This window comes from Saccoglossus kowalevskii, chromosome 4, assembly GCF_978046115.1.
Source record: "Saccoglossus kowalevskii chromosome 4, keSacKowa6.1, whole genome shotgun sequence".
Lineage (NCBI taxonomy): Eukaryota > Metazoa > Hemichordata > Enteropneusta > Harrimaniidae > Saccoglossus > Saccoglossus kowalevskii.
Genome location: NC_140644.1, coordinates 10,528,265 through 10,550,008, shown reverse-complemented (window position 1 = coordinate 10,550,008; position 21,744 = coordinate 10,528,265). Strand labels below are relative to the sequence as shown.

General features: G+C 38.4%; 2 protein-coding genes across 2 annotated transcripts; one reads left to right on the top strand and one right to left on the bottom strand.

Moving 5' to 3' along the window:
• Window positions 1-615: 615 nt before the first annotated feature.
• LOC100378785 (neuralized-like protein 4) lies at window positions 616-9,380 on the bottom strand. Its single transcript, XM_002740391.3, has 13 exons — window positions 9,346-9,380; window positions 8,001-8,548; window positions 7,146-7,282; window positions 6,870-7,011; window positions 5,541-5,808; window positions 5,191-5,350; window positions 4,609-5,069; window positions 3,415-4,015; window positions 3,212-3,292; window positions 2,965-3,103; window positions 2,650-2,765; window positions 2,101-2,248; window positions 616-1,704 (listed from the first exon to the last, which is right to left on the bottom strand). The coding sequence occupies exons 2-13, from the start codon at window positions 8,537-8,539 to the stop codon at window positions 1,500-1,502; spliced, it is 2,997 nt and encodes a 998-aa protein (XP_002740437.2). The 5' UTR covers window positions 8,540-8,548; window positions 9,346-9,380; the 3' UTR covers window positions 616-1,499.
• A 4,750-nt stretch (window positions 9,381-14,130) lies between these two features.
• Window positions 14,131-18,203, top strand: LOC100313601 (FGF9-like protein). The gene is made up of 3 exons (NM_001168066.1): window positions 14,131-14,447; window positions 17,148-17,254; window positions 17,426-18,203. Exons 1-3 carry the CDS (start codon window positions 14,141-14,143, stop codon window positions 17,726-17,728), a joined length of 717 nt encoding a protein of 238 aa, NP_001161538.1. The 5' UTR covers window positions 14,131-14,140; the 3' UTR covers window positions 17,729-18,203.
• The last annotated feature ends 3,541 nt before the right edge of the window (window positions 18,204-21,744 follow it).

Sequence of the window (21,744 nt, the reverse complement as noted above, 5' to 3'; positions counted from 1 at the left end):
TTTGAAAGAAATCGGCCAAGCCAAATCGTCAATAGAAGACACAGGGAAGCGAAATCATTCAATTTCACCTTCACGTATAATGATGGCGTACATTCCGTCAACAATCCTTCCAACAATTAACTTTCTATGATATATCCACATGAAATCAATGCAACCACAAAATCAAGTTATTCTGTCTCATATCTTGATTTCCTCTTTGAATTTTACTCAAAAGGTAACTTTTCTTTTCTACTTTGATTTTACCATCTTTATTTATTCCCTTTTTGTAGTATATCTTATTTCATCCATATCTATTCAACTCATGTACTGTGATATCCTATTTCATCCATATCTGTTCAACTGGTGGGCTATAATAAATGATGTCATGCCTGTTCACAAGTCCTGTATCTGTCCAACTCTTAGAATGTGACAGTTCAATTCATTCTATAAGCTGTCTGTATAATGGACTGTGATATTTTATTTTGTTGTTTTGACAGGGGTGTTTGTATTTCATCCTCACTTTTTCCAACTCATAAACTGGGACAGATGATCTCATCCTTAGCTGGAATGGACTATTTCATCCATCCCAGCTGTCCTCATCTTTCGCCCACAAACTGTATTTCAATGGATATCAAATTAATTACCTACTCAAATCATTTATTAGTTCAGCTGTAATTACTTTTGAAAAATCACTAACTTAAAACCAATTGGACGTTTTCTGACTGTCATTCTAATGATTACACTGCTAACTCATGACAAGTTACTAATTTGTCATGTACATTTATTTTGTACTCACCACCCAATCATATTTTGTTCACAAAAATTGAATTGAGTTTACACAGCACTGGTATATTATATAACGTCGTGGTTATGTGTTAGTCACTTAATACATTATAACATTGATGTTTACGATGACACTGAAAACGCGAGCATACCTGTATACAATACTAAAAATATTACCTCGACAAAAATCTTCTCACAGTCATAAACATTGATGCTAACAAAAACATGAAAGCATTGTCAGTCAACGAATTAGTACTCCTATATAAGTACATATTTGTTCTCATTGTCTGATTGTTACTATACAAACACACAACACGCAATTAAGCTCCAGAAACTCTTACTTTGTACCCTTCTCGCACGTTTATAGATCTGGTGTCCTCACTTCAACAAGTGATCGTTAGTTTTCTTTAACACACTCATAGTTGTACTACTAGTATACTTGAATTGTACGTATTTGTTCGAATATAAGAATCCAATTACTGGTAGATGGAAATTAGTATACTTGAATTACAGTTTTTCAACTCGGTGAAATCAACAACAAAACAAGTATATATTAACTATACATGTTACAATACGTTTCAATACGTAACCTTCAAATATGAAATAGATATATTTAAAGTTTACTTCCAACAAGTGTATTGTGAATGTAAATGAATGGATGCAATATGTTATAATCTTTGTTAGTGAATTACTGAACGTTGCTGGGATTCTGTTTAACTATATGCAATCACATTCTGTCATTCCATTTTAACCAATAAACCATAAAGAATGACGCATCCACGTTCTTTAGTAAACCATTCAATTTCTTGATTGCTAAACTTTGGATCAATCTCTTCTTCAGCTGCTATAGTTTCCCTTCCAACTTTGTAGGAAGCTGGTCTGATGCACACCTGGAAGACCACCCTGGCTTTGTAACGTTTTTTAGTCAAAGTGTCTTTGAAACTGTAAATAGAATAACGTTTGATATACACTAATTTAACAGATTAGAAATGCATCAGATAATACAACTATGAATACTGAAAGAGTGAAATGACCTTGTCCTTACTCGGTGGATCAGATAATACAACTATGAATAATGAAAAAGTGAAATGACCTTGTCCTTACTCGGTGGATCAGATAATACAACTATGAATAATGAAAAAGTGAAATGACCTTGTCCTTACTCGGTGGATCAGATAATACAACTACGACTACTGGAGGAGTGAAATGACCTTGTTCTTACTCGATGGATCAGATAATACAACTATGAATACTGGAAGAATGAAATGACCCTGTCCTTACTCGGTGGATCAGTTAAAACAATTACGAATACTGAGAGTGAAATGACTGTGTCCTTACTCGGTGGTCTTTGCGTATACATCACAGCCCGAATATCTAATACTGGGAGAAAGAAACAATTGTTTTGTATCAAATCCCTCTGGCTTAAAATCATCAGTAAAGTGTCCATCTTCTTCGCGAAGCTCTTTTCCCCCTAGTATAATATCACCTGTTAGTAAAAATAAATGTAAAATGTAGGTCACAGAAGAAAGGCATGATACTTAAGTGATACGTGTCACAGTCCATAATACGTCACCATTGCCTGAACACTGAATCTCAGTTCAAAGTTTATTTCTGACCCATCTCCACTTTGTCAATACAGACAAGGAAAATGCGTGTGTAAAGACCGACGAAAATGAATTTCTATCCACAAATATCATGATGCCAGTTTATAATGAAAATATGCCATGGTTATTAAATTGGAACACTTATGATTTGCCAAACAATAAGATGAACTCTTGCAAGCGCAGAATTGTGGATGTAGTCCCTATGAAGTCATCCCGTCAAAAGAATGTAGTCTTTGTAAATGATATGATAGAACGTTCAATAAATGTAAAACACAAAACAAACCTGGAAAAAGCAGATCACCACCTTCAAGAATTGGTTTTACTGCTCTCACAGTAGTTCCATGGAAAGCAACATGCCATTTTTCGAAAACTTCAAGAGCCTTAGCTCGCTCTGGAACTCTGTATAAAAACATAAACAATTTAGAATCGCAAAAAGAACATATATATATTACACGAATGACAGGCAAAGATTTACCACGGTAAAACAGGTGGGTTTAAATCCAGAGTCAATGCAGAGTGGCCTCCACAACAGATACGCATATTATGCTACGTAGATTGAGCACATCATACACGACAGATTCATCTTATACAAACTTACTTCAAGGCAAATCGACACCATCCCATTGGAACACCATAGTCCTTTGCTGGGTTTCCACGAGCGTAATATAGTTTATCACCTCTGGCACAGTGACAGGATGTACAATAACACATATCATATTCTTCATTGAAGAAGTACTCTGTGAAATAGCATTAGTAAATCGTGACATACACAATAAGTAAATGGAGAACTGAAAATTTCGGAAAAGTTTCCACAGAAAACAAATTAGAATTATTTTATAACTTACCAGATAATTGTAGAGAAGTTTTAAAACGCTCACATAGTGATCTATACGCACATTTGACGTCAGCTGAAGGTCCAGTATAGACTTGAGTATAAAGAAGATAGAAAATATGTATAAGAATCTACATCGTGTCACGTGTAAGTGAAATAAACTAGTAAGGATTTAGTAAATCATTAGACCTATACTACTATTGACTTAGAACATACCTTGGGTAAGACCAAACACGGGTTTCACTCGCATCAGCGCCCTATCTGCTGCTTGTTTGACTGCAAGGTTCGAACTTGCAGTGAGTTTTGTGAGCGTCGGGATCACTTCTCTATTTTTGGCAATTTGTCCTTTATTTCTATCTAGTCGGGCGAGAATCCACAGTGTATTAGCAGCGCATTCTTGTTCGGCGTGACGGTCGACTTTCATTAGGTCTACTAACAAAGGCACGGCACCGTTGTCTACGATGGTCATTTTGTTCTTGTCATTAGCACCAATATTGCCAAGCCCCGTGACAAGTTCCCGGGCAGAATAGCCTCCTTCAGCTGATCTTAAGGTTGTAGGATTTGTCAATGCACTTTGGAGACGTTGCAGAATAATGGTTATCGACTGTGAATCTGCTTCTAATAGGTTAACTTTGTCGTCTTCCACCACATATGATAAGGTTAACAAAGCATCGCTGGCCAACTCTTTGTCATTGGACTTTAGAAATGGTGAGATTCTCTGGACTGCACGAAGCCTGAAATATACATCTTTATTTTCAGTAGCCTTTGCAGAGTTGTGAAGGATGCTCATTGCGGATACAACAATAAAACGCTTTTTCTGTAATATTAAATATATATTGGAAATTTGTATAATTATTTAACAGTCATAGGACTGTATGCAACTGTACTATTGTGATGTATGCTCGTCATTACGACATTATAAGTTCAATAAAGGTATTGGTCGCCCCATTAAGAACTACGGAAGTTGTCATACAAACTATTTCATTTCAACAGTCTGCCAGATATGAAATTATGTATGCAATAGTTTCATCAATTCATACATTATTTAAAAGCACACGGTGTATTTGACACCCAGCTAAAACGACTTAAATTTAATTAAACAAAATGACACAGACCCATTAAAAGTACATATGAATTTCAATGTAATATTTGTATTTGAAACAAGTACAGCCGAGGACATAACAGTGTGGCCGTTTCCTGCACGTTCCCGGGCCGACTGCGGGAACTGTGATTGGTGTCTTGTCATTACTTTCTATTTATAAACCGTGTTAAATTAGAAAGCGCTGCTATGGATACACGACGGTAAATAACAAAACACAAATACCATTTTGATAATTTGTGTATTACAGGCGTCATCAAAATCGCGGCAGACTTGAAAGGAACGCGTCATTTTGTCCTCTGTTTTCTTACCTCATCTGTGGAACTATGAGGTCCATAACGATCTAAATCTTTCAACATCATTTCCAGTATACCACATTGACCAAGCTGTTTACAAAACCGGAGACTTGCATCCGAATAGTTCCAGCAACTACTACGAACCACGTTCATACCTAACCATACATGTTCACTGCCCATTCCCTTCGCATTCAAGCGCTCCAGTAACTGTTTAAGTTCAGCTGCCGCCCCTATATCTGCAAGATGGTCACCAAATCTTTGGCGGAGTCTTTCACTTTCTGTGTCGTGATAAGGCTGAAGAATATGCTGCGCTATAGAAATGGAGACTGTGCGTATGTCAATATCAGAGCCCATTTTTATCAGATCCAACGTTTCTCTCATTCTCATCATGACGGAGTTGGGATCATTACCAGTAGCCTCAATTTTGGTCTTTGCTGGCGCCCGAGAGGCTGAGAGAGATCCAGTTAACTGCGTACCTGACATTGGTGAAATAAATGTTGTTATAAGCTGATGCAAATCAATGACGAAGTATGTCTATAGACAATACGTATGTAGGATATGATTGGAATCAAAATAACTCTGAGTGAGTGTTCTTACCTAATACTGTGATACGTTCGGCCTGGCCATACAAATCAATCACACCATATACAATGGACGGCGTACTCCTCAATCGAACAGCTCTCCTAAGTACCTCACCATTGTAATAAAGGTGAAACGATTCGTCGTCTCTACGGACAATACCAATGGTATCGCCAATCTGCAAGGAAAACAACGTGTCATCACTCGACCCGTCTATAATACCACAACTCCTCTATTGTCGCCACAAATACCACTTCATCGGGTTCTGTAGAAGGACTGAGGTAATACCAATATGGCCAGTTTGTTTTACGGACGGTGGTTGTGATAATGCTTTGTTTGTTTTCAAAAATGTAACCATGGTAACTTACACTACAGTCGTCTAAATCAGTGTCAAGTTCTATCACTTTCTTGCCATTCTTCATGATGTTAGAACCACTCCACATAAGGGTTACTCCTTCTTTGCATTGCGTCATAGTGGGCGGAATTTGAAAGCTGTCAGGCGCGTTGCTGGTGAATCCAATCTCAAGACAACCACTCCATCGCGCTACCTTGGTATCTAGACGAACTTCAAACAGTTCATCCGTCTTTAATGGCTGAGCCGTCATAACTACACCATCATTAAAATCGACTCCCGCACTGTGAACAATTATAAGAATCAAATGTTTATTTACACAAAGTAAGAAGGCAACTAGACTGGCTCAGTCGGGGCGATTAATTTGTTTTTGTAGTTTAAATAAAATTAAATAAATTGCGAAATGGAGGTGTTAGCGCAAAATCCCTTGTGACTGCGAAAGTTTGCGCTAACACCTCCATTTCGCGATTTTTTTAAATTTTATTTAAACTACAAAAACAAATTAATCGCCCGACTGCGCCAGTCTAGAACGCAACCTGCTCAACATATGCTATATGGCATTATTCGGAAGATACATTCAGAGGGAATTCTTGACAAAAAAAACAGGTATTCTGCAATACATATTAGCTCGATATTTAGCTCGAATCACTACTTATCTGTTGTTCAGTTGTTGGGGGGTCACGAATGGTCGGTATAAATAAGTGTAACAGGAAATTATCGCATGGTCTTGTTGATTGATTCGTTCTCTATTTCGCATCTTGTCGTATTAAAAGCAAATTTGTATTAGCTTTTGCAATTCTTGTTATTTATTGACAAGCCATTGATCTTGCAATAAAAATAGGACTAGTTTTGCAATGTACAGAGTTCACCATACAAAAAATTGCATTAAGTGACCAAGTCGGATTTATTGAACAGAGGCGGTGGTACGAATTTTTTATAATGGAGGGTGCGTCTGCTCACTACCCCTCGCGCCTTCGGCGCGACCTTACCGGAAATCTAGACCCTCTGAAACGCTATTTCCTGCATTTTGAGGGACAAATTTTGCTGACACAAAGGGTTTCAGCTTGAACGAGTGTAGCCTTTAGGAAAAATAAAATTTACGACACAATGTATTGGTAACATTTCTATTTCTGGAGTTAAAATTAATCCATAGCCTTTATACATGTTGCCAGAAATGCCACGAACTTACAGTTAGAGGAATCGGGCGAGTTTATATTACAAACACACATATAACTACCATCAACTTTTGAAATAGTACCATTCCCTCTATTGACCACTCAACCTAGATTTTCATTACATGCCTGGTATGGAGATATGGAACGTTATTACACTGTTTTATACTAACTTTTGTCGTTTTGCGACGCGTCCATTGTGCATGAGTTGTATATTATCTCCACAATTTGGGTGCAGAGTGTAGTAAGTACGGCCAGTTGGTGCGACAGTCGATACAACTTGTTCGCCAGTCTCGCTGAACTGGGTGATTTTTCCTGCAATATACAATGACATGAAACATGTGTCGTAAATTTCATTTGTACCTCCATAATCGTAACTATGAAAGTTATTGTTATAACTTGTAATAACGGCACTATCGTCATCTTACTGTTTCGAAAGTATGTCTTACCACTACATCCCATGTACTTCATTCGAATGTCACAACTGTCTTTTGATGCACAGGTGGCAACACAAAGTGGTTTCAGTAGATTCTGCCGTGGCAGGTCATTGAACGCCACGCCCAGGTCTTCGTCATTAGCCTTGAAGCTAGAAAAACAAATAATAACAAAATATCATTCTTGTTTTATTTCTCATTTTTTCTCAAGTTTTTTTTTTATATTTAGTTTAATTTCAATGTAATATTTATTTATTGTAGAATTTTAAGCTTTGGTAATCGTTAAACCACACAATAAGATGAAGAATTGTGAATGTAGTGAAATCGATAAAAGTAATGTAATTATTTCATAGTTCTCCAGGAAGACAAAAATGTAATAAACATATAGGGTTACCGTATTCGGTTAAAAGAGGGTGAAAATAGCAAGTTTTGCCTGTTTGGGCATAGACCTTCTCTACGGTCTATGGTTTGGGGCAAATCGGTATGGCAATATTTCAAAATTTGGTTTTGGTGATTTGTTTGAGTGGGATCTTACATGGTTGAGGATATTTTAAACACTTCAATATTTAAAACAGGTGACATACTGGTTTATAATGTATTACATGTAATAGCCTCAGAATTGCGTTTTTTTTAAACGGGCCAATGAAAGTATGTGTCATTGTCCCATGTCGTTCGACTTTCTTGGACTGACATCTCGCTGCTGAGCTCTTATATGGAACATATGGAGCAATTGCGTTAACCATGTCAGCAGAGATTACAATACCATTATTCATATACATAAGGATAAAACTGAAAACCCGTTTTAGGATTGGTAGCCATGCATTGCCTGAGCGATCCCTTCCAAGAAAGGGGAATAATTGCAATACGCACCTGAGAATTCCTTTGTCGGCATTCAGAATGGCGTAAAATGTATCTGGTACAGAGTAATTTGATTTGGGTGGATATTTACCAATCACTTTACCGTTGTGAACAAGGTTTCTATCTGTAAGGTTCCACCCCCAAGATGCGCTTGTGGAGCCCAGTAAATTGGAGTAGCCATCGCAGCTCAGTGGAGCGTCGGGCGTAGCTATGCCAACCATGGCATGTGAACCTCGTTCACGGCTAATACATTTAAACTCAAATGTATGAGTCCCTGAACGATATCCTTTTTTTCCTCTAATGGCATCAGTTTGCATGGATCGTGTGCTTCGTCGTGCTGTTACTCCGTCTTCTAAGACTGCCATGTTCGCAGAACAATCCGCGGGGTCCCATCCGTGTTGTATTTGTTCTGGGGTAACACTTGTTGAATCTTGGCAGTCTTCGATAATCTCGCGCAGTGCCTCAGTTAATGCTCTTTCAAAACTCGTGGCAACTTCACCACCTCTCGTTGAACTCTCCTTTTTATCAAGTCTACTCGATTCATTTCCCATTGTGTACTCCTGTGAATGTAGATTGTACAAGGGAATAACATTTATTAATTAACATTTATTAATCTATTTTCCCGGCCAAACTTGTCATGTAGGGTACCTGGGTGTTTTGGGATCATTTATGTTATTTCAAGAGAAAATCAATTCATAAAGAAATGCAAATTTCTGGTACAAACGTTGAGCAGATCAAAGGTCAAACATGTGTACATGTCTCTAGTTTAAAGATCACTGACCAAAGGTCACTTCCAGCATTTAACAAGAGACGGGAACATTGTAAGTAAAGCAACTACGCCATAATTGCCCTTTTTTGTAACAATGTTTGTATAAGTGTGATTAATTGGTTTTTATTTACGTTTGTTTGGGTATTCTGTTTTTCAGTTGAATGGTCAATTTATCGAAAGCAGAAAGTGGTGGGTGAACTCATCACAATCCAAGACAACTGTGCCGACTAACAAATACTCAAATAGTTATTTGGGTATTTCCGTCATAATTAAATCACTATAAATAAAAAAAAAAACAATATGGCGCTTCCGTACGAACCAATCATTTCAGTTGACTTAACGTCACATGACCCATACATGGACGCACTACGTTGAGTACGAGATAACAAGCACAGTTCCTGGTTACCTGAATGCATCGCACTCCCGGCCTCGCTATAAAAACAAATACTAGAAGCCGAGCGTGATTGTCTATGAATGTAACGTTCTATCAATCATATATCCTGTATATTTATGCCATATGCATAAACTGACCGTGTTTTGAAGTACAGCACCTTTTTTCTACCATGAAGTTTAAATTAACAATCTTACCTTTGTTGTGCAATATTGTAGCCCACTTCCGCGTTGATCACGTGATTAATTCTACTGAATGTTATCTGGGGATTCCCCATTTAGAACCATGTTGTCGTTTGGCGGCGCTCATTCAGGAACATTTCCCGGGGCCATGTCCCACTAAGAAGGTCATTCTTTATCCGTACCGTAAACGACAACGTACAAACTTCAAAATCAGGGTTATTTTACACATGCAGTTAATGTGTCGAATACTTTCACATTTAATAGAGTGATTTGTCTATTTAGTTATTTTTAAATCAGTAAACAACTAATTTACAAAGACTGATGTTGATAACTTTAGTAGTGTTCGCTGCACGAAGCGCGTGTTCGAATTTCATGTAAATAAACAATGTATTTTACACGCGTTGTATACGTCGCTATGAGTCCTATATCGAACAGCACGACTGCCGCCCTTTAAGCTAATCTCATATGTTTGCATATCGGATAGACAAATTGCGTTCACGTACGGGAGAGAACTGTGGTTAGCACGGGCTATGGAACGCCCAAACGTGTTAAGAATATACAAAAATCTTCAGTCATTTTAAGTATGATTACTCAGTACAATAACTAGTAAGATAGTAGTTCTACAGAAAGTACTGATTGCAGAATAACAGGAAGTAGCACAGAGTCCCATCATCAGTTTTTTTTTCTCGAGAACAATATCTCTTGATGTTATCGCGGTGATTGTCGTTTCGGAAATTGCATACCGAAAAGAATAGATATGAATATAATAGTAAATCTTCCGAATGAACATTGAACACAATAGTGTTTGGGGCGCTTAGCCCGAAATAAGCGTTCACGCACACTCCGTTAGTCCGTGCTAAGGATCTGGGCCTAGTCTTAAAAACGGGCCAGATCCGTACTTAGTGTTTCTTAGCTCGTGCTGAACGTTCACACACATATTCTTAGCACGGGCCAAGTATGTCTTAGTCCGTGCTAAGAAGCTGTTCGTGAACGCTACTATCAGAAAGGTAAAACAAGCTTCGGCGGTATTATACTATGTACGTGATATCTATGCATCTGCACTGGCAACCAAAATTATGTTCTGATTATTTTGAACAAACATTTGACCAAAACGGATATGCCAGTGAAGGTGAAGTTTGGAATATTATTACTCATTCTGGTGAGGGATAATACTACTACCAAATAACACTTAACGCTTTCTATATACGTTATTTATAGGTAATTATATCATATGTAAAGTAGGTGTACAGATAGACTAACCAAACTATTTTCCAGTTTTCGGAGATTGGACAAGGTGTGTTACATAGACAATTCACATTTTAATCAAAAGTTCACAAACATCATTCATGGAGTTAACATGCATCCATACGACAGTCTTACCTGTTCAGTATCCTGTACTTGTACGTTATTCATAATAAATATTCAACTGTCTTCATTACCATACAAAATTACAGGTATCACACAGACAACAGCATTCTGTTTATTTTCTTAAAATGATCTCAACTGAACAAAATGAATGAGTGCATTCTTACACTCCCGACATTAACGTCTCCCGCGTATATGCCATTCCATTACCCTCGTGTATATGCCATTTCACCGTGACAGCCCTCTTGTATATGCCATTCCATGACTCTCGTGTATATGCCATGTCACGGCCCTCTTGTATATGCCATTCCATGACTCTCGTGTATATGCCATGTCACGGCCCTCTTGTATATGCCATTTCACGACTTCCTTGTATATGTCTTTTAATGACTCCCGTGAATATATCATTTCACGACTCCCCCGTAGATGACATTTTATAACTCCCGTGTATATGCCATTTCACGTTCCTCTTGTGTATGCCATTTCACGATCCTCTTGTGTATGCCACTTTATAACTCCCTTGTGTATGCCATTTCACGATCCTGTTGTGTATGTCATTTCATGACTCCCTTGTACTATATGTCATTTCACGACCCTCTTGTGTATGCCATTTCATGACTCCCGTGTATATGCCATTTCACGACAGTCTTGTGTATGCCATTTCATGACTCCCGTGTATATTCCATTTCACGATCCTCTTGTGTATGCCATTTCATGACTCCCGTGTATATGCCATTTCACGACAGTCTTGTGTATGCCATTTTATAACTCCCGTGTATATGCCATTTCACGATCCTCTTGTGTATGTCATTTCACGATTCTCTTGTGTATGCCATTTTATAACTCCCTTGTGTATGCCATTTCACGATCCTGTTGTGTATGTCATTTCATGACTCCCTTGTATATGCCATTTCACGATCCTCTTGTGTATGCCATTTCACGATTCTCTTGTGTATGCCATTTTATAACTCCCGTGCATATGCCATTTCACGATCCTCTTGTGTATGCCATTTCACGATCCTCTTGTGTATGCCATTTCACGACAGTCTTGTGTATGCCATTTTATAACTCCCGTGTATATGCCATTTCACGATCCTCTTGTGTATGCCATTTCACGATCCTCTTGTGTATGCCATTTCACGATCCTCTTGTGTATGCCATTTTATAACTCCCTTGTGTATGCCATTTCACGATCCTGTTGTGTATGTCATTTCATGACTCCCTTGTACTATATGTCATTTCACGACCCTCTTGTGTATGCCATTTCATGACTCCCGTGTATATGCCATTTCACGACAGTCTTGTGTATGCCATTTTATAACTCCCGTGTATATGCCATTTCACGATCCTCTTGTGTATGCCATTTCACGATTCACTTGTGTATGGCATTTTATAACTCCCGTGTATATGCCATTTCACGACAGTCTTGTGTATGCCATTTTATAACTCCCGTGTATATGCCATTTCACCATCCTCTTATGTATGCCATTTCACGATTCTCTTGTGTATGCCATTTTATAACTCCCTTGTGTATGCCATTTCACCATCCTATTGTGTATGTCATTTCACGATTCTCTTGTGTATGCCATTTTATAACTCCCTTGTGTATGCCATTTCACGATCCTATTGTGTATGTCATTTCACGATTCTCTTGTGTACGCCATTTTATAACTCCCTTGTGTAAGCCATTTCACGATCCTATTGTGTATGTCATTTCACGATTCTCTTGTGTATGCCATTTTATAACTCCCTTGTGTATGCCATTTCACGATCCTGTTGTGTATGTCATTTCATGACTCCCTTGTACTATATGTCATTTCACAATCCTCTTATGTATGCCATTTCACGATTCTCTTGTGTATGCCATTTTATAACTCCCTTGTGTATGCCATTTCACGATCCTGTTGTGTATGTCATTTCATGACTCCCTTGTACTATATGTCATTTCACAATCCTCTTATGTATGCCATTTCACGATTCTCTTGTGTATGCCATTTTATAACTCCCTTGTGTATGCCATTTCACGATCCTGTTGTGTATGCCATTTTATAACTCCCTTGTGTATGCCATTTCACGATCCTCTTGTGTATGCCATTTCTAGACTTCCTTGTATATGCCATATCATGACTCCCGTGCATATGCAATTTCACGATCTTGTGTATGGCATTTTATGACTCCTGTGAATATGTTATTTCACGGCTCCCATGTAGATGACATATTATCATTCACATGTATATGTCATTTCATGATTCCCTTGTTACAGTATTTTTATGGCAAATATTTCATTAATTTTAAACAGCTGAGCCTTGCGATGGTCCTAAACAAGTGTCTTCCCTCCACGTACCTTCGTTACTTGATCTCCAGGAGCGGAAAACAAGACGAACCAAACAACTTTGCGAGCCTTTTCCGTTAGTTCCTTAATTCTGAGGCTCACTTCGACATCACATGTATTTTTTTTATCAGACACAACAGCGCCACCATGTGTCAGTATGTTAATGTTAATAATTCGATTTCAGCTGACTAGCTCAATCAAAAAAAATATGCAAAACTGAATAACGTTATAGATTATACATCTCAGGTATGATCTTGGCTAAAAATGAAATAGCATAAAATATAGTGCGATAATATTTAATTATATTATATTTGGTACAAAAACTTATACGCCACAATAAAGGCAATTAAAACCCAGCAGTCGCCGCGTCGCGTTGTGAACGGGCCCCATGCCACGTGTACAACGCATGTAAAATGTTTATACGACGACCACTGTCACACTAAGGCATGCCGCATGCATGGTTACTTCTCCGCTAAATAAAAGTAAATGGTATTTAAAAGTTATGGTTACCACCACGCCCTCAACCATGTTATGGCACTCCCTCTAAAAAATCATGACAAGACGCACGCCAGGGGGCGACACGATGGCACATAAGTAATTTATCACTTGATCATATGACCACTTGTTTTGCCTTGATTATTGAGCGTATTATTGTGGATTACATGAATACACTAGTTCACTGTACACAGTTCAGTGTGGAATGCCAAAGAACGCTGTAGTTTCTGCGCAAACACATCCACACACAAACACGCAACTGAGATTTCAGTACGAAAATCTCAGTTGTTTTAGTACGTCTCCACCACTGTGACTCAATACGCGACGCGACGCTATACTTTACTGTGCCCTCTCAGTATTTCCGTAGCCCTTACGTTGTAGTTTTGTATGCATACACTGTGGTCAACTTCGGTTTAAGCCACTACTTAATCTAAGTATAAGCGTACACGTACCTGGGTTATTTATTTGTTAAAGTGAGTGCTAATGGGGACTCTGGTCTGTACGTGCTCTCGACCTCTCGCTTTGTTACATTGTCACCTTTACAGCGTTGTATAGCGTAGTGGGAGGAATACATTAAGCAATTCTATAGAATAGGGGGCGCGCTTTGTAGTTGTTGTAATGTACAGACATGTCCATGCGTATAAATCTCCCGACTGTAGTAAAACACACATGGACATGATGAAGCTGATAGCGTTAACATCGTTTTTTGCTGAGCTCTGCATCGTCGTCACTTCGCTAGAAGACGGTTTAAAAAATGACGACGACGGTGACTGGTTACTTTTCAACACTGATATTACTCTGGAAGAGATGGTAGCCGTGGTGGACGCTACTCACTACAGACAGTACTATTGTCAGAGCGGATACCATCTCCAAATCTTTCCCAACGGCACGATTGGGGGCACTGCTAGGGATCATGACAGATATGGTGAGTTTTCTTAACATTTTCCCCTGACCGTATTTTTTTAAGTAAATATTAAGTCAACTATGTGTGTCCATTTGTGCGTTTTAATTGCACGTGGCCGCGATGCTTGGGTACCGTTACTGAACTGTTAGAAACACGTGACTGGGCTTAAATTGTTATAATCGTTACAAGGACGTCATTTATACTGTCATAGTTACACCATACCAGTACCCGTGGAGCCTATTTAAAATAACAACTGGTACGATTTGGAGTGATATCAGGCAAGCCACGACACGTCTCTTTCAATTATCTATTTTCGGCTCAAGGGTTTGTTTTTTTGGATATCGTTTTTTTAGAATAGCAGACACGTAAACTCGGTTACAGCTTTCGGTTCAATATCCCCGGATGGATTTACGAGAGCTAACAGGTGTGAGTGCGGCGTGCCTGTCGCCCCTGTGGTTGTATCCACAAGCCTGAACTGTGATCACCTATCTTTCAATTCTCGTCATCGGCTTACTTGCGTCGCGACGGTTTGCTGCCAGGAGCCGTTCTCTATTCCAATAATATGAAAAGACGCTCATGTTGTTAATAATTATGTGTGAATCGCCAACGATACTTGTTTTTAGTGTAAATTATTACGAACGTGAAAAGCCGCTGTTAATTGTACTTTCAACACCACGCTTAGTGTGTACAATAGGCACAGCTATGACAACAAAGTATCAGCTACACTGTCACGGGAGACGTAGTGTATCAAACTTCGAATCTTACTTCGCTGACTGGTTGCTATGGCGACACCTTGTGTATCAGCGCACGTTATGATTAAACCAAACGCTCATAATGGAAAGCTACATTCCAGGTAAACGCGGCGAATAGTCATGGACATCGGAACGGCTGGAATGTTTGTGTTGGCCCACAAATTCGTGAACCGACAAAATTGCATTATTTTCACCATTCTTTTTCGGAACCCGATATTATACTTTTTTTTTTTACTTAAAGTCTTTTGGGTGTGTTGAAAAACGAATTCCAAATTGAGTCTACGGGGATGAGTGGGCCAAAAAAATGTGAGAAAATGCTACTTGTCATGTTCATGTATGCTGGAATGTGTTACAGCGAATTCTTTCAATATTGCGTACAAATTAGTCGCCGACATCCAAGATACCGACATCAAAGTGTCAACGGTACACGCTAAACTGATCACCGCGAGTTAAACACGTCATTTCGTCAAGTATTTTGGTGGGCGTAAATTACGTGAACGTTTTTACAGTACACTAATTGCAAAGGGAAAAAAAGTGTTCAAATTGTAATGCATAAAAACGAAAGAAACTGATAGAATAGTACACAATCACGTACCCGCCGTATAATTGCATCCGAACAATGATACAATTTGTTACAGTAACGTATTCTTCCCCAGCGGAAATTGAAATATCTACTAGACCACAAATGAAAACAAGATCACACAAAATTCGTTAAACATTGATCAAAGTGAATTGTACAAAGGAAACTGTGCTGACAACAATTTCCTTTTGTCTTACTGCGTGTTTCAAAACAATTTCTAACAAACATACATGAATCAATCAATTTTTGTCACTTTTAACAACGAAGAGAAATGTTTTTTCGTATTTTTTTATAAACGACTAGACAACCTTCTTAGATATATCAAAGTGAGCTATACGTAGATCAATATACTTATAGCACATGTCACAAATTATTTTGTTAATTTTAAGTTTTATCCCGCCTGATTCGATCTTGAGCTTATGGCCGGGTCAATATATTTAAGTTCAATGAGATGTGGTTAAATCATGGACCTTGAAAATACAGGTTATTTGTTCTGTGCACCTTTTTTTTCATTTGTTTATTTGAGGGACAAACAGATGCTAGTTTCATTTATAGACTTCATTAGAGAAGATTCAAGTCATCACACGGACAATTCGCTACTCACGACAAGAATACTGTATTTTTTACGTGCATTGACGGCAGTTTTTACATCCCTGTCAAATAGAGCGCTATTCTCCCAAACCCAGTAACGCGTGTTTATGTTAAAAAGAATTTACTTTAGTTTATACTGCTGAGGGACGAGACCGATTCAACATTCTTCCTGATGCGAGACTATCACTGACTCATATACGTATATCCCATAATGCAATTCGGCAGCGATGTCGTTGTCATTCCCCGGATGAAGACGTCTTCGCGAGCGACCAAACTGCAACACAATTAGAACCACCCCATATCACACTAATACCTAAATGATGTCGGTATTCATGAAAATGTGACATACATCACTCCTGAGTACTTGCCCCGAAATCTCAACAACTTAAAATTTGTATGACAACTTGAAATGCAATCCATATATATTTTAATCAAAAAACGTACTGATACAGATAATTTAGTAAATTTATTAAAACAAAATGTTAAAGTAATTTTATTCAACTTGCAAAACATGTCCACAAATTCTTCATTGTCGGAGAAGAACTAATAACAATTGCGTGTTACTTTTGTGGCTTCTATTTATAATAATGTGTTTAAACTCGCTCATTGTCACCGCGCCGCGTCCTATTTGATATGGGTCCCATGCGACAAATACGGCGCGTATAAAATACACTGTTTTTTTACACAAAATTCAAATGCCACACAATGACTGTGAGGGTTTAATTTAAACTTTATTGTTATTTATCAAATCTGATATCAATGAAATTTACATTACAAGTATATCTATTTTATTCACAGCCATATTGAAATACTCTCTTCTCATGAAGCCAAATACAATTATTTTGAAAGGTGTTGATTCCGGCCTTTATCTTGCCATGAATAAATACGGGCAGTTATACGCAAAGGTCAGTCAGCAATTCATGTTTTCTTTCTCTTTTTTACCTATGGGGCATTATACTACCATCTAGCATGATAGCTCACAGCGTCCAATGTTAACGGTTAATATTCTTTGTCATTTGATTGTAGTTAACTTTTTTACTAGATACTTAATATGATTATTTATACATTATATGTAGAGCACAATTGGTAAAGACTGTCTTTTCAAGGAGGAGCCTTTTGGAGAAGAGTGGTTACTAAGATTTTCTTCCGCACGTCATCCGCATCACAAGCAAGGCGCCCAAAAGAGAACGTCGGATTTGCTGTACGGTCATCGCTCATCTTGGTACGTGGCAATTGATAGAAATGGACAACCAAGCAATGCGGCAATGACCAAGCCTGAATACAGAAGAGTCAAATTTCTTCCACGTGCAGTTGATCCCCAGAAAGTCCCATACCTCTACGATTTTCCTATTGCACGAGACGTTGAATTACTGCACTAGTAAAAGACCGGCATTTACGGTATTTATGGCTGTATTTGCAGTCGACATTCCACGCGCGGAATCTGGTTATAAAATCGGAAAATTGTGGACGTCATTGTCTCGTACGAGTGGCCAGTAAAGTATACTTTAGTTCGTGTGAATAGTTGTAATGTATTGTAACAATCCTCTCTGTGGCATGGATAACTAGAAGCCGAAGATAGACTTCTCCAATATCATGTTCAATCAAAACAACCGTTAATTGTTTGATTAGAGATTTTTTAATTTATTCATTTAATTTATTCAAAAAAGTGTGTTTTCTCCTCCAACCATTTGAACGATGCGTTTTGCAGAAAATGCCGTTGGTTCTCATTGTAAAGCGTTGACAGCATTACGTATTTGTTTATATTTAGCGGTCTGAAATGGCCATATTAGGTAGTCAGATCTTTATATTTTTTATTTTATCAAGATCATGTAAAACAATAAACGTTGAAGCTAACATTTTCTGCATTGTCTAAATAAAATTGACAGACTGGATGATTGATTATTTGCGTGAATGGCTGGTTGTTGGACTCACTGACTGACTGATTTATGGCCAATTCACGCGGTCAGATTTTGTCTTATAACAGTGATCTGTTCACTCACTTATGGGGCGTCCAATCACATCATGTTACGTAATCAGATTTGCAGGCACTCGGGGGATGGCCAATCAGATTATGTTCACTCACTGAGAAGAAGCTCACCGCGAGGGTGGCCCCCGGGATGGCCAAGCAGATCATGTACCGTGACAAATTTTGTCACTCACTGAGGAGGTGGCCAACCGGATCTTGTTTAATACATAGTCTCTGACCACTCACTATCGGGATGGATCATTCAGACCATGTTACGTAGTCTATGTTCATTCACTGACGGATGGTCAATCAGATCGGCCGTTCATAGTGTCCGAATTGCGGATGCATCGCCGATGATAGAATAGAAGTCTACATTTAATGGAATAGCGCCCCCATCAGCCTGAGACGCTTCAGTTGGCGCGAGAGGTGTGTAGATCCACCAGTTAGTAAGAAATCAATATGCTGGTGACACAACTCCCGCGAATAGATGTTTGGCTTAGCCGCGGAAGTTACTACTTGATTTGGATTAATTGTATATGTAGTTTATTATAAATCACGCTCAACTTCCTGGATGACTAACAGACACAAATTATAAAGTATACCGCAGGAAATAGCGGTACGAATAGGAAATATGTTCTTTCATACTCTATAAATTCCAATCCACAAGTATTTAGCGACGCCAAGTAATCATTTGTTTCCCTTTCAATCGTTCAGATAGAATGGTCCGTTAATTTAGGCGGGGTTGGCACGCGACATAATACCCGGCGCGTGGGTTGTTGTTGTTTGAATAAAGGTTACTTGTATTATTTATATTCTAAAAACTTGTGGAAGGAATATGCGTATGAAGTATTGTATCTTTAGTCTGTTAAATCCCAGTACATTCCGCGCAACTGAAAACATTGCGTTCCGATAGGCGGCCACGTGGACGAGTTGTCAGTCAATGCATACGATTGAACAACAAGTTTACTGTATGTTACCACATCACAGGCTGCACTGATGGTTTGCATTCGTTTGAACTAGTTAACCTAGAACCATGACGACACCTGTATGACTCTCGAGGCTTAAATTTAATATGTGTATTTTGGCGAAATGTCGATTTGAAATTTTATATTCCATTTTATAATAAAATACGAAGTATATAAGTTATAATATTTAAAAAGGTGGATTATACCAACCGGTTAAATTGTTAGTTGACTGGTCAGCTGGTTGTTTACTTGATGATTGGACTACTGGAAATTTAGTTCACTGTTTAATTAATTGATTGATTAATGAATTTGTTGCCTGGATTCTTGATTGGTTGGCTGCATGATTGAGTTTTTTTTTATCTCGTTGGCTATCCCTTCAGTAAGTGTACATAGGTTACATGACATCATCTGGTTGTCCATATTCTGAGTGAGTGACTATATATTACGTGAAATTATCTGACTGGCCATACCCTCGGTGAGTTACCCTATATTTCGTGAAATGATCTGGTTGGCCATAACCCTCATTAGTGAAAATATGATTACGAGACATGATATGGCTAACCATTCCATTATTGAGTGGCCATATATTACCTGATTTGATCTGGTTGGTCATCCACTCAGTGAGGAAACATAGACTTCTTTGCTTGATCTGATTGGCCATACCCTCAGCATATTACCATATATTACGTAACATGATCTGATTGGCCATCCCCTCAGTGAGTGGTCATATATTACGTGACATGATCTGATTGGCCATACCCTCAGTGAGTGGCCATATATTACGTGACATGATCTGATTGGCCATACCCTCAGTGAGTGGTCATATACTACGTGACATGATCTGATTGGCCATACCTTCAGTGAATGGCCATATATTACATAACATGATCTGATTGGCCATCCCCTCAGTGAGTGGTCATATATTACGTGACATGATCTGATTGGCCATACCTTCAGTGAGTGGCCATATATTACGTGACATGATCTGATTGGCCATCCCCTCAGTGAGTGGTCATATATTACGTGACATGATCTGATTGGCCATACCCTCAGTGAGTGGCCATATATTACGTGACATGATCTGATTGGCCATCCCCTCAGTGAGTGGTCATATATTACGTGACATGATCTGATTGGCCATACCCTCAGTGAGTGGCCATATATTACGTGACATGATCTGATTAGCCATACCCTCAGTGAGTGGCCATATATTACTTGACATGATCCTCTCAGTGAGTGGCCGTATGTTACGTGACAAGATCTGATTGGCCCACAGTCAGCTGGCGCACACGTGATATTAAAATAAATACGATATTTACTATATGGGGGCCGCCATCTTGAATGACGCATAAAACTAAATAAGAGACAAGTTGTGAAACGCGTTTTTCAGATTCCTACAAATCAGGACAAAAATACCAATCTTTCACAAAAATACGGTCCGTTGTGGTTATATTAAGCCAACCGATAACAAAATTCGGCCTAATTCGTCGTTTTTATGTGGGAAAATCCCTTGCATACGAACACCTAATTACGCGAAGAACATAGAACACTAAGCCGGGGTATTTGAAACCGAAATTGTCATCTAAGCGTTAGGCCGTCGCTGATTGGCTGCTGAGCTGGAATGCCAATTTTTAGTTTTAAAGTGTTCTAGGTTCTTCGCGTAATTAGATGTTCGTATGCAAGGGATTTTTCCACACAAAAACGACGAATTAGGCCGAATTTTGTTATCCCAAAGTTTTTAAGAATTTCATCAGAATTAGCTTTACGTTGACAATTACGTAATTTCCTGTTTATTCGCCATAGAATGCTAAAATACATTCAATTTATAGTCATTGTGACATAGAAGAAGTCAATTTCGTCAAAAGAATGTACTGTTGAATATCCAAACATATTCCAATATAATATTAACTGCGGTACAACCTCTTGTAGAAATAGGAACTGTCTGTTCTCTAAATGCAGCCAAATACAAATCAGGTGGTCGCCGATTACATCTAGTACACGTTTTGGTGTTTGTGAGTTGATAGTGACAGAAAACGGGGCAACCATTTTTTTGTTCAGGGTTTCTACATATAGAGTAATGCATTTTATGTGTGGGAGGTAGGGAGGGTGGCACCAAAATCCATCCAGTTCCTGTTGCCATGCTTGTAAAATGCATACCTATTTGACCTCATTCGCACCTTAATTATGTCGTTTTATGTCAAAAACTGGTATCAGGGTGAATTCAACAGTTGTTTTGTTGGACCGCATAGTAGTACAAATAACACTCATGTGTGAACTGTTAACTATAATTGAAATAGTTTCCATGACAACTGTACGCAAATACAACTGCACTATCTCTCACCTTAGTGCTAATTGGACCATCAATAAACTACGAAACTGTTTAAATGTAATTACGGTTACTAAAAAAGATCTTTTTTTTTAATAACCATGATGTAATCACACAACATAATTTTACAGTTGGTCA